This window comes from Nannospalax galili, unplaced genomic scaffold (assembly GCF_000622305.1).
Source record: "Nannospalax galili isolate Female #2095 unplaced genomic scaffold, S.galili_v1.0 scaffold39, whole genome shotgun sequence".
Classification (NCBI taxonomy): Eukaryota; Metazoa; Chordata; class Mammalia; order Rodentia; family Spalacidae; genus Nannospalax; species Nannospalax galili.
This window is the reverse complement of record NW_008346683.1, coordinates 5,387,725-5,400,300: the sequence shown is the minus strand read 5'-3', so window position 1 is coordinate 5,400,300 and position 12,576 is coordinate 5,387,725. Positions and strand designations below refer to the sequence as shown.

At 44.3% G+C, this 12,576-nt stretch overlaps 1 protein-coding gene across 1 annotated transcript in view; it reads right to left on the bottom strand.

Moving 5' to 3' along the window:
• The window catches only part of Ckap4 (cytoskeleton associated protein 4), a 12,588-nt gene extending 8,127 nt beyond the window's left edge, over positions 1 to 4,461 (bottom strand). The window contains exons 1-3 of the mRNA XM_008843171.3: positions 4,342 to 4,461; positions 3,173 to 3,287; positions 1,646 to 1,695 (exon numbers count right to left, since the gene is read on the bottom strand). Of these exons, the coding sequence (XP_008841393.1) occupies positions 1,646 to 1,695; positions 3,173 to 3,287; positions 4,342 to 4,461 (285 nt within the window). The remainder of the gene's footprint in view (positions 1 to 1,645; positions 1,696 to 3,172; positions 3,288 to 4,341) is intronic.
• Positions 4,462 to 12,576: the final 8,115 nt, after the last annotated feature.

The following is a 12,576-nucleotide window of genomic DNA, read 5'->3' as shown; positions in this document are numbered from 1 at the left end:
TAACCCCCGGCCTGGCCCTCGGCCGAGCAGCGTCGAAGGCTCCCCGGGGGGGTGCGCGGCTGAGTGCGGCCGGGCGACCCCCGCGCCGGCCGGACCTGGGCCGAGGGAGCGGTGCAGGGGGCGCGGGGAGCCCCGGCTCTGGAGTGTGGGAACCAGACACCCCCTCTGTCCCACCCCAGCCCCCCCGGCCCGCCGTGCGAGCCCCCCCCCCGCGGGTCTAGGCCTTGTCTTTTCTCTTGGGGACTCTCTGCAGACCACAGGACTTCCAAAGCACGTTTGGGAAGCGTTAGCTGAGGGTCCTAGGACGGCGATGTGTCCGAGGTTATATCTTGGTCCAGCCAGTCGCAGTAGACAGCCCTCCTCCCAAGGCCTTTTAACTGTTCTTTTAGGGTATCACTCAGTGTCACCACAGCCCCTCCTCCTGGCACGCTCCGGGAGTTAAGAGTCAGAAAAGTAAAGCACCTAATTGAACTTCTAGAAATAATCTAAGAACATTTTTTTTAAAAGGAAGAAATAGGAAAAGAAGAGTTGGGAAACCACCAACACCCGCACCTTGAGTGACACAGGTCAGAATTATCACTTTTACCTTTATAGAAGGATATAACAGTATCAGACTCCAGGCTTACCAACTTAAATGTGTTCTTAAGACATCACAAAAGCCTTGAAAGGAATTATTTAGCTAATTTCTGAAGCTGAGCCTCCACCCCTACTGAATGGCTTAAGGTCACACACGCCCATGATTTGAACTGAAGCTTGTGGGACTTCATCACCTCCAAAAGGGAGGAAAACCAGGGCTGGGGGGAAGTTAAACTTGCCCACTGTCCTCAACTCAGATCCGTTGTTTCCCTGAACATGGCTCTAAGACTTTCCCCCTGCACCCAGTGGCTGTCTGTAATCTCCCAATCTGCTTAAGGGGGAAAAAAAAACTTCCTGTCTGTATGTTAAGCCGTGTTCAAACACCACAGCTTTGGTACTTTGACTGTGACCCAATAACTCTCATGGGACTCATCAAGTAATTGCAAGGAAGGGTTACATATGCTAGTCAACTAGAGTAAGGCTCTTGTGAGAGCCCACTATGCACCAAAGAAATGTCTGTGTCTGCCTTCCTTGAGGACAGGAAACAACCACTGCTCATCGTTCTTTCCATTTCTCGCCTTAAAATTTTCTATTTTAAAAATCTAATGACTGAATGCACATGTATGTGCCTGTTTTCAAGGGGACTGCCTTACACCTGGAGAGATTTGCAGGCACATGTCAAGGGCTACTATCTGAGAGTTGAGCATATAAATGTAAGGAGAACTTGGAAAGCAAACTTTGACCTGCACAAAGGGCGTAAAATGAAGAATAATTTGGAGAATGGATTTGCATAGTAGGAGAGCAGGAAGGCTATTTCTGGGACGGAAGTGGGGTGAGCCCAGGACACCTGTCTTGACTTGAATGATGTGTACTGCATACAGAGATGAGCTGGGTGGAGTGGGTCCAGATTGCAGAAGGCCAGTGGATGGTAGCAAAGCAAGCAGAAGAGTCACTGTGAGTGTGGGGAAACTACACAGAGTAAATGACTGCAGCGTCTGGACCAGAACCGCCCTGTAGTGTAATCTATCTGCCCCAGCCAGAGAGGAACATCCCCACATCAGCTGAATACCAGAGCTATGGCAGAAGCCTCCTGGTTCAAGAGGGCCCAGAATCTCCGACCTGTGGGCACAGAGAATAGATGAAAAAAAAGGTAGATAATCACAAGGTGTTCAGGGTAACCTTGCTTAAAAAATATTCACCTAGCCGGGCGTGGTGACGCACACCTTTAATCCCAGCACTCAGGAGGCAGAGGCAGGTGGATCTCTGTGAGTTCGAGGCCAGCCTGGTCTCCATACCGAATGCAGGCCAGCTAGGGCTACAGGGAGACTCTGTCTCAAAGAGACCTAAAAAAAAAAAAAAAAAAAAAATCACCTAAGTTCAAGGTGTGTTTAAAATCTCTGATGTGCAAAATGAGATCCTTGTCCTTCAGGCTGTCATCTCACTGCTAGGGACAGAGGCAGGAATAATATAGGGCGGACCATTGGGACCCAGCCAGTCTCTGGCCTGGGAGACAGAAGCCCTGTCTACTTTATGAGCCATGGCTTTGCACTGAACTCTGTGACCTTGAGAGGTGTACCTAACTTCCCCTTTGGATTGCAAGGCCAGGATGTACTTTTCTGTAAAGTGCATCTCTGAAATATTTCTTACTATCATATTACTCTGTTTCTTAGCAAAAATAATCAGTGATGGGACTGGAGAGATGGCTCAGCAGTTAAGAGCACTGGCTGCTCTTGCAGAGGACCCGGGTTCGATTCCCAGGACCCACATGGTGATTAACAACCATCCCTAACTCCAGTTCCAGGAGATCCAATGCCCTCTTCTGACCTCCACAGGCATTGTACGACATAGGTGCACTTACATACATGCAGGGGATACATCATACACATAAAATAAAAATATTTTTTAAAAATCAGTGATATTTAGATTTTTTTCTAAGTTTATACAAATGCAGGCCAGAAATGAGAATGGAAGTTTTCTCACCTTTTTGCCTTTTAGCGTAGGAAGAATAGAGGGTGATGGACTGGGGAGACAGCTCAGAGGATAAAGTGCTTGCTTTACAAGCATGAGGACCTGAGTTTGATTTCCAAATCCATGTTAAAAAATAACCCGTCCCATGACTGGGAAGATGGCTCAGTGAATAAAAGTACTTTCTGGGTAAGTATGAATTTGAATCCCTAGCACCCACTTAAAGTTAGCCGACTGTGTGGGAGTCTGACCCTAATGTTAGGGGGAGGGCAGAGATATAAAGGTCACTGGGGCTTGCTGGCTCCAGATTCATTGAGAAACCCTGTCCCAAGGGAATAAGGTGGAATGACAGGACACCTGACACCCACCTGTAGCCTCCATATGGGGGTGCATGAGCATGCGCACACGCATATAACATACAGACACACACATACACACAAACCAGGCTTGGTAGCTCCCTGGCTAGCAAGCCCAGCCTACTTGATTTCCAGGCCAGTAAGAAACCCTGTATCAAAAAAAGAAAGGTGGGTCATGCCTGAGGAATGGTACCCAAGATTTTCCTCTGACCTCCACATTGAAGCACATATACCCCCTGCTAAAGGAATAGAGGGTGAGGGAAGAAAACTGTTACCACATTCAGCATCTCCCTCTCTTTTCCTTTGGGAGCCGTTGGGCATAAAGGTTAAAGACACAAACTCTGGAATAGACTCGCAAAGCATGATGTCCCTGAACTTCAGTGTCTTCCTCTATAAGATGGAGCAGCAAGAATGACTTCACCAGTTTGTTGTGAGGATTGCCTGAGTGACTATATACAATCCTGAGCTCCTGTGGCAAGGCTCTGTGAAGGGTAGCTAACACTATTTTCAGAGCCACTGGGAAAGCCTAATTTCGCAGAGCTTCTGTGTCCACAGTTGAACGATTTCCTTTCATCCTTCCTGGGGGCTCCCCACACCATATGTGGCTTACAAACCACAGGCTACCATGTGTTTAACTTTATAAAGCAGGCAGTGTTTTCCTCTGAAGTAGGGTATTTGGTTACACTGAGAGGAGGAAGAGTCCAGCAAGCAGTGGTGGAAGTAAACCTTCTAGGGACTGATACTTCTTCTTGGAGATTTTCATTCTGCCCCCCCCCCTTTTCTGAATTGGCACAGAATGTTTTTAGTGGACCTCCCTTTGCTTTTCCTCCTGATTTCCACTCCTCTACCCCTTTTTCCTTTCTTTTCCATCCTACAGTGTGTAGAATAGTCAGGAATGTGGGTGGAGCAGAGGAGGAGCCAGACACATCTCTACCCCAACACGTGGCTGCTCCAAGATGCCTGCAGACATCCTCAGATTGGATGGACTAAATTATAAGGTGGAGCTCTGAGAGCCTATAGCCCTCTTGGTTTCCCACATTTCAGTTAGACTGCCTGAATAGAAAGCCCCCAGGAATGTCAGTTGCCTCTTCTCTATTCTGGGTTGGCAAGGCTCCCAGATGCCAAGCCATGAGTTCCTACTGTTCTCTAAATTGAATCACAGGGAGAGCCCTACTTCATACTTGTCCTTAGAAGAGCCAAGGTCACCCTGTCTCTCAAGGCAATATATTAGCAAATTTTGTTGGCTTTTCCTTCAAATTATATCCAACATTTTCCACTTTCCATGAGCTGCATCACTGATGTGGCCACCAACAGCTCACAGTTGGGTTACTGAAATAACCTCCAACCTGGACTTCCTGTTTAAGGATGTGGTACCCTGTTATCTGTTTTGAGCACAAAAGCCAGCACCTGTCTATTAAAATACAAGCAGAATTGTGTCACAAACCCTCCGATGACTTGCCAGGACACTCAAAGCCAAAGTTTTGGCAATGGAGTCTCCATCCTCATCTTGGCCTCCTGATGCAACTCTGCTCGCAACCCGTTCCTCTGCCCTGCTCACTGCCATGCAGCCACACTGACCCATTTATTTTTCCTCAGTATGCCAGGTATCCTACTACCTCAGGGCCTTTGTGCTCCCTGTGCCCAGTCAGCCTAGGTAAACACATGACAGTCTCCTGGACTTTCTCAGATTCAAATGCTGCCTTGACTGTCGTGTATAAAATACCAACTGCACACCCCAAATGGTGTGGACTTTACTTGCTTTATTTTCTCATTAGCATTTGTTTTTCTCTGGCATACCTTGTTATTTGTCTGTTTCTTCTTACCTGCTTCTTCTCATAAAAATAAGCTCCAAGTTCCATTAATGGGAACTTTATTTAATTCAATTTTCTATCCCCAGTGTCTAGAATGATGCCTGGCAGATAGTAGGCTCAATAAATGTTCTGACTATCACATGACTAAAATTCTATACAAGAGCCAGAGAGTGGGGAGGAGTGCTGTGAAGTGCCATCTTCTGAACATGGTGTGGCCATTGCACTCATGAAGTCACAGTAGCTGTGGTTACCTGCACAAGATGAAGCCAGCCAAAATTCCGACATAGATGGGGGAGATATTCTCTAAGCCCCATCCATTAATGAGGAGCTATTGGCAGTTGAAGACTGGATGGGGAGGCAGAATCATTCTTTTCTGAGGGTGTTCCCACTGCTAGATTACCTGTGTTCCTGTGGATGGCCCCACACAGGCAGCATGGACTCAATTGGACTCAATGGGTTATTTTTTTTAAGGGACATGAAATTTTGAAGGAGACATTTTAGGGGACTCTAAGTGGAGTTGGGGGTATATTATAAAACTATATTGTATACATGTATGAAATTCTCAATAAAAATATTTTTTTAAAAAAGGAAGGGTCTGGAGAGATGCCTCAGTGATTAAGAGCACTGCCTGCTCTTGCAGAGGACCTAAGTTCAATTCCCACCACCCATGTGGCAGCTAACAACTGTCCGTAACTCCAGTTCCAGGGGATCTGATGCCTTCTTCTGACCTCTGCGGGCATTGCATGACACAGGTGCACTTACACATATGCGGGCAATACATTCATACAGATAAAATAAATTTGAAAGAAAGGAGAAAGCTAGGTAAGCACCAGCATCTTTTTGCTTCCTGACTGAAGATGCAGTGTGACCAACTGCCTGCTTGTGGTCCTACCACCCTTACTTCCCCACCATGTTGGACTGTACCCCCTTAAACTACGAGCCCAAATAAACCCTTCCTTCCTTAAGTTGCTCTTGTCAGATATTTGATCACAGCAACAAGAAAACTAATTAATAAAAGTGTTTCTTCTGGGAAACACTTGCCTCCATGGGCATCTGGGTAACTGAGCCTACAGTTCACACTCAACTAGCATACAAATGTAGAATAGGTAAGAGAGGGCTTGGCATGAAAGTAGCTAATCCATTTGACCTTCAGATAAGGACATGATGCTTCATATTCATCAGGAATCTCAAACTGAGAAGGGAGGGGAAAGGCCTCCCTCTCAGCCTGTAGCTGGTAATTACCTCTATAATTGTTCCATCTTACCATGCTGTGGATGGAGAGGTTTCACTTCTTAAATTTCTTATAGACATAAAAAGAAGTTATGAGAACCACTAGCCAAGCATGACACTTAAAATCCTTCCTATTCAACTCCTGCTGCTTTCTCTCACTATATTTCCTCCTTTAATCCCTTCTGACTCTGAGTGTAAGCAGACTGTTTCCCTGCAGTTGCAGGAATGCAACTTGTTGATACATTTCCTGCTTCTACTACCATCCTGGATAAAGCATCCCTCCCTACCACATCTCCAGCTTCCAAGTGGGTCATAGCACTCGTCACGGTGTGCTGTAATTCCTGTTACAGCTAGCCACTCTAGAACAGGACAGAGACTTGACCTGTTCCTTTTCTATCTCTAGAGCAAGCCAGCTTACTTGAATAATAAGAGTCATGAGATATAGGATGGATGGATGGATGGATGGATGGATGGATGGATGGATGGATGGATGGGAGGATGGGTGGGTGGGTGGATGGATGGATGGATGGGTAGATGGATGCAGTATTAGTTTGCCCACATTTCTATAAACAATATAGCACAGACTGGCTTTAACAATGGCTGTTTGTTTTCTCACAGCTCTGGAGACCAGAAATATAAAAGTAATGTGCTAATAATCTTCTGAGGCCTCTTTCCTTCACTGGTAGATGGTCACCTTCTCTCTGCATCCTCTCCTGATCTTTGCTTTGTGTGTATGAATGCATCCTTTGGGCCCCTCTGTCCTTTTTTGATAAGGACACCAATCAGGTTGAACAATGCTATTTTAACTTAATCCCTTTACAGACTTTCTTCAAATATAGTCACATTATAAGGTACTAGAGGGTTTCAACATATGAATATAGGGGTACAGTTCAGTCCACAATGGATGGATGGATGGATGGATGGATGGATGAATATATAGATAGGTAGGTAGGTAGACAGAGACAGACAGACAGACAGACAGATAGATAGATAGATAGATAGATAGATAGATAGATAGACATAGATAGATGATAAATAGATGATAGATAATGACAGTTTGTAACCTAGAATGCTCAGCTGGTTCTCAACATCCTTCATTGTCAAGGTACTCACCCTTTAGATGAAGGGGATATTGGGAAAGCACTATAAAGCTTTGGAAGCTTAGTGGAAGTATAATAGGTTAATGTCGTATTTTATGAGAATTTCAGATGACACATTATAAATATATGTTGTTAATTTAGCAAAATAAATAAGTAGAAGAGGTATGCAGATTCCTAAGAAATTAAGATGGAGAAATAACTATAACAACCCTACTCCCCAGACAGACTTCAATCCTGCTCCTGCCTTGCTCAAGTATCTTCCATATTGCCTTATTAGAATCAACGTACAATACCAGGGAGATCTGGGGTTAGGGAATTCTGCCTCCCACCCATCTAGGGTTCTAATCAGTCTACCTGTCCCTGCCCTCCAGATACTTACAAGCTTTTATTCTTTTTGGGTTCTTCTCCCCATACATCTAACCTGGATGCCTTACTGCCTTCTCTGGCAAAATCTAGTCCCTAGGTGCCCTTCTCCTGGGGACCTTCTCCTCCCCCAGGTTAGTCCCTCCATCATTTGGGTTCCCCAGAATGAGGAAGTGTGATAAGCATACAGATTGGGTCTGACCCTATCTGCAAGACACTGTGTGTGTGTGTGTGTGTGTGTGTGTGTGTGTTCATGTGTGTGTGTTCATGTGTATGGTGTTTCTGGTAAGTTGTTTAACTTCTCTAGGCCCCATTTTTTCTCACTTATAAAGTAGCATGACTATTTCAAAGAACCTGGGAAAATTCATGAATACCAAAAAGCCCATTTTAAGTTACACACACATTTGTCATTGAGGTGTGCCAACTAAATAAAGTCAGGCTTCTGTCATTCAGAGCATACCTGAGTATTTTCAGTTAGTTTAAAAGCAAAAAGCCATGATAGCCTCTCTACACTGGGGTTCATAGTCCCCAAGACCTAGAGTTCTAGGGAGGTTTTAGTGAAACATCTGTGAAACATGTGGCGTGTTCTGAATCAGGAGAATGTCCATCATGGGTGTAATTAGTTTATTATCTTATCTTATTATCCAGAAGGCAAGGCCTTCTTGTGTGTCTTGTTTACTGAGCTATCTTGCTGCTTATCATCAGATAGGTTACACCACAGATACTAAGGAAGCATTTCTTCCATTCAATTCATACACTGAACAGATTTGAGTATCTGGCCTAGGCCAGGGGGATACACAAATGAACCAAACAGTCCAAAGTCCCCATCCCCTGGAACTCTTGGGCTAGGAAGGGAGACCAGGCAATAGCATATCAGTCAAATATGGCATCCTAAGTAGTGCTAAATGCTGGGAGGGGAGGGGCAAGTGGAAAAGGGGAGATCTGGATGGGGATGGGAGTTATAGCATTAGATTAGGTGCCAAAGAGACTTCAATGAGAAGGTCACTTTTGAGTAAAACCTCAAAGAAGGGAGAGATCCAACCAAGAAAATACATGAGGGGGGAAAAAGCCTCTGGATAGGAAAGAGAAAATGCAAAGACTGTAAGGTACATCCAGGAAACCAAAAAAAGGCCTTGTAGCTGGTAAGCAATTCACTGGATTAATAGACATAGAGTCCCTACTGCTTATCAAGTAAAAGACCCCGGGGGCACAGTGCCTGGCACATAGCTCTCAGAACATGTGACTGTTCCTATCCTTGTCTTTATTGATGACTATGGCAGTGTCTCTTCTGCACCTTCTCCCAATACCCACAGCAACAATACCTGGTACCTGGGGAACTGAATCAAGTGTTGGCCACTGTCCCTAGCCATTAACACTTGTTCTCCCTTGAAGCTGAGTTGCATTGGAGACTGCTTGTGTTCACACAAGAGCCTTTTGTTCTAAAGAATCTTAGATCTTAAAGTGATGCTGGAGTTGTACATAAATGCAACACGAAATCTCTTTGGTTGAGTTTTTCAACTTTCAAAAAGAGGGAGGGGCTGGAGAGATGGCTCAGTGGTTAAGAGCACTAAGCTGCTCTTGCAGATGGACCTGGGTTTAGTTCGCAGCACTCACATGGCCACTAACAACCATCCATAGCTCCGGTCCCAGGAGATCTGACACCCTCTTCTGATCTCCACGGGCATTGCATGACATGGATGTGCTTACATACATGCAGACAATACATTCATTCACGTAAAATAAAAATAATGAATAAAATATTTTTTTAAAAGAAAGAGGAGCACAGAAGTTTGAATTGAGAACTTCTAATCACTGTACAGGTCTATATCTAGCAGGAACAGAGCAGGTACCTGAGCCCTGGGCCTAGTATCTTCATCAACTTTGAAATATCACCTGGGGCCAGCAGCCAAAACTCAGGGTCTGCTATTTGAGACTCAGATTCATCCCCAGAAGGCTTCTGCCTAGACCAAGATTGGCATAGTCAGGAAACAAGCACACCAAAATCTCCTGACCCCACATGAGCGTCACAGTAACTTAGGGAGTCTGTACACTACATAAGACATTAGACAGTCACTTAGTGGACACTTCCTGAGCCTCTGCCAGCCAGGAGACTTCAAGTCTCTTAGAAAGGGGACTCCATGACCTGGCATAGTCTTTTTCTCACAATGAAGATTCCTTATTACTATTTAACTTAAGCCTCTCTTGTTTCACTAAGCCCAACTAGATCCTCTTGTGCTTACTTCAAGACAGGAAAATCCCACCCATCTCTTGACCCATTTCTCTGATATCCAGGGGAGAAGTAGACAAGAACTTCATTGACAGGAGGCTTTCATTCATCTCCTGCAGCCTAAGCCCACCAGCATCCAGGGATTTCTAAGTCCCCTTCCTAAAACCTGGGCTTTGGAATGTGATCAATGTGCCTAACAGGAGAAGGGCTCTTCTCCCACAGTCCCAACTCTGTCTCTCGGGACTCCTCAACATCCTCCCTGTATCAGGCCTTTCCATCCCTCTTCTGCTGTCTATTCCACCCCCCCACACACACACCTCCCTTCTTCTCCCACTTTTCTGGCATTTCACTAGTGCCTCACTCCCCGGACGAATGAACTTTTTCTTCCTTTCCATCCAACTGAAATGCTGGGCTCTGAGGAATTACACAGCAGATTTAAAGTAAGAAAGATGATCTCATTTAGAAAACAAAAAATCAGGCTGGGGCCCACAGTTGAAGCCTATCAAGAGTCAAGGTCCACATGCATCTGATTTCCAAGTCCCCCACCACTCCTTTCTATTGACCACACTTCATTTTGGAAGGATGATCTCCAAGGAATCCTGATCAGCTGTTAACCTCAGCATAAATATTTAGTGTTAATTTATAATCTAAGACAGCATGAGAAATCATTTTAAATGATTAGTATATAGAGGAAAGTTCTCAAGAACTTGTAAACAAAAGAGATGTCAAAAAATATTTGTCAAATCACAGAATGTATACTAATGCTAGGATGTAAAGGCAGGTGGGTCTGTGGAGAAGGAAGAGAGTATTTTCCATCCTCCTGAAATGAGAATCCTGACTCTGCAAACAGATTGAAATGAGGAATTTTCTTTCAAGAATGACTAATGCTGCCTTGTGTTCAGAACAGCTAACCTTGCTTCACAGGCTAAGCTGCCCAGGGGCTGGGATTATCTTTGTTGGGCTAAGGTGCCCTGTTTTGGAGCCAGGTTTTGCCTCAGCCACACTATGGAAGCTATGGAGCTTTGAAGCCATAAAGCTGGGTGGCTACGAAGCTAACAAGAAGGTCTGCATGGAGTTCCTGCTTCTTTTTGGTTCTCTAAGGCAGAAGTATGTTTCTCTTAAAAGGTAGGGCATCGACAAAGGTTCCTGGAGAAACCGGGCCTAAAGGGCTGCTTAAATCTCTTGTTCTTGCTCATCTGAGTATGTTCTGGCACGTCTTCTCTAGAAATATCTTGCATCTTTTCATTCTGACAATAGCAACCAGGCCAGCCTGGAGAGGGCTAAAGTTTCAATAGACAGGAAAAGGGGAGAATTTGTGCAGCTGTCATTCAGGAGCTGAGCCCGGTGTTTCACCTTTGATTTTCTATTGACTCATCACAAGCCTGGTAGGTAAATACATTTGTTTATGCAGAGAGAGAAAGAGAGAGAGAGAGACAGAGAGACTTGGAGAGGACCAGTAACCCACCCAGCTAACAGCTTGCAAATGTGAAAAATGGGACTGAAACCTATACCTACCTGAGTTTACATCTGGGCTCTGAGATATGATCAGTGTGCTAATAGATGGATTTCCTCTAACTCAGTGTTTGCTCTTCTGGTGCTAAATGCTCCTTTCCCTCCCTGGGCAGGGTAGGTTACCTGCCTCCTGAACTGTCACTAAGTTCAGCTTGTCCTTAACATCTCTCTCAAACTTCTGCTTACTTCTTTATCCAATTTTATCTCCCACAATTCTCTGCATCGATAGTATCTCAGGGACTTTTGAGGGGAAAAAGTATGAACGTCAGCCCCCATTAATGGTAGGGCCCCAGGTATAAATATTTCTTAAAAGTCCCCCAAGCAACAGGTGTGTCCCTCTTGGTTAAGAAGTACCAAAATATAATTAAAAAAAAAAACCAGCAACAACAATTTTTTTTAATTAAAGAAAAAAAAGTTACCAAAATATGGGGCTAGAGAAAAAGATTTAATAAAATATGGGGCTCAGCAGTTAAGAGCACTGACTGCTCTTTCAGAGGACCCATGTTCAATTCCCAGAACCCACATGGCAACTAAGAATCACCCTTAACTTCAGTTCCAGGGGAGTCCAACGCCCTCTTCTGATCTCCATGAGCATGGTAATACTCATATACATGGAAGCAATACACTCATACACATACACATAAGATTAAAAATTTTTTTAAAAAATGAATTACCAAAGTACGAGCTACTTGAAAGGCTGAGGCAGAAATCTTGCAAGTTCAAGGCCTACACGGGGTACACAGCCAGCTCAAAGCCAGCCTGGTCAACTTAACAAGACCCTGTCTCAAACCAAAAAAATTTTAAAAGGGTTAGTGATATAGCTCAATGGTAGAGTAGTCATTCAGCAAACACAAGACCCTAAGTTCAATCTCCGGTACTGCAAAAAAGGAATCATTAAAATATAGCTATTCCCATACCAAATTTCCCAAGCTAAGCAACAGCAATTGCCCTTCAGCAAGCTCTGCCTCACTGCTACATTCTGCCCTTGTCACCTGTATGGAGTAGGAAAGGGAGACTTGGGGAGGTGTTAACTATTTGGAAAAATTGCCAACTTAGATGTTTAGCTCACCCCACATATGATAAATAACAAAGGAATGAGGTAGTGGAATATAAAAGTTTCACACCATTCCCAGTTTTAAATGACCACAGTTGCCAAGCCAGATTACTATACCCAGCCAAAATGTCTATTATAGTTGAAGGGGAGAGAAAAATCTTCCATGATATAAATAGGCTGAAGGAATTCATGTCCACAAAACTAGCCCTTCAGAGAGTTCTGGAAGCAATACAAAGAGTTGAAGAAAGGAATGACTATACGCAAGGGATTGCGGAAAGAAATACAATGAAGGTATAACTGTGGAAAAGTACAGCTATATCAAGAATGTAAACAGAAATAAAAATGACAGGATTCAATACTCATCTTTCATTAATAACTTTAA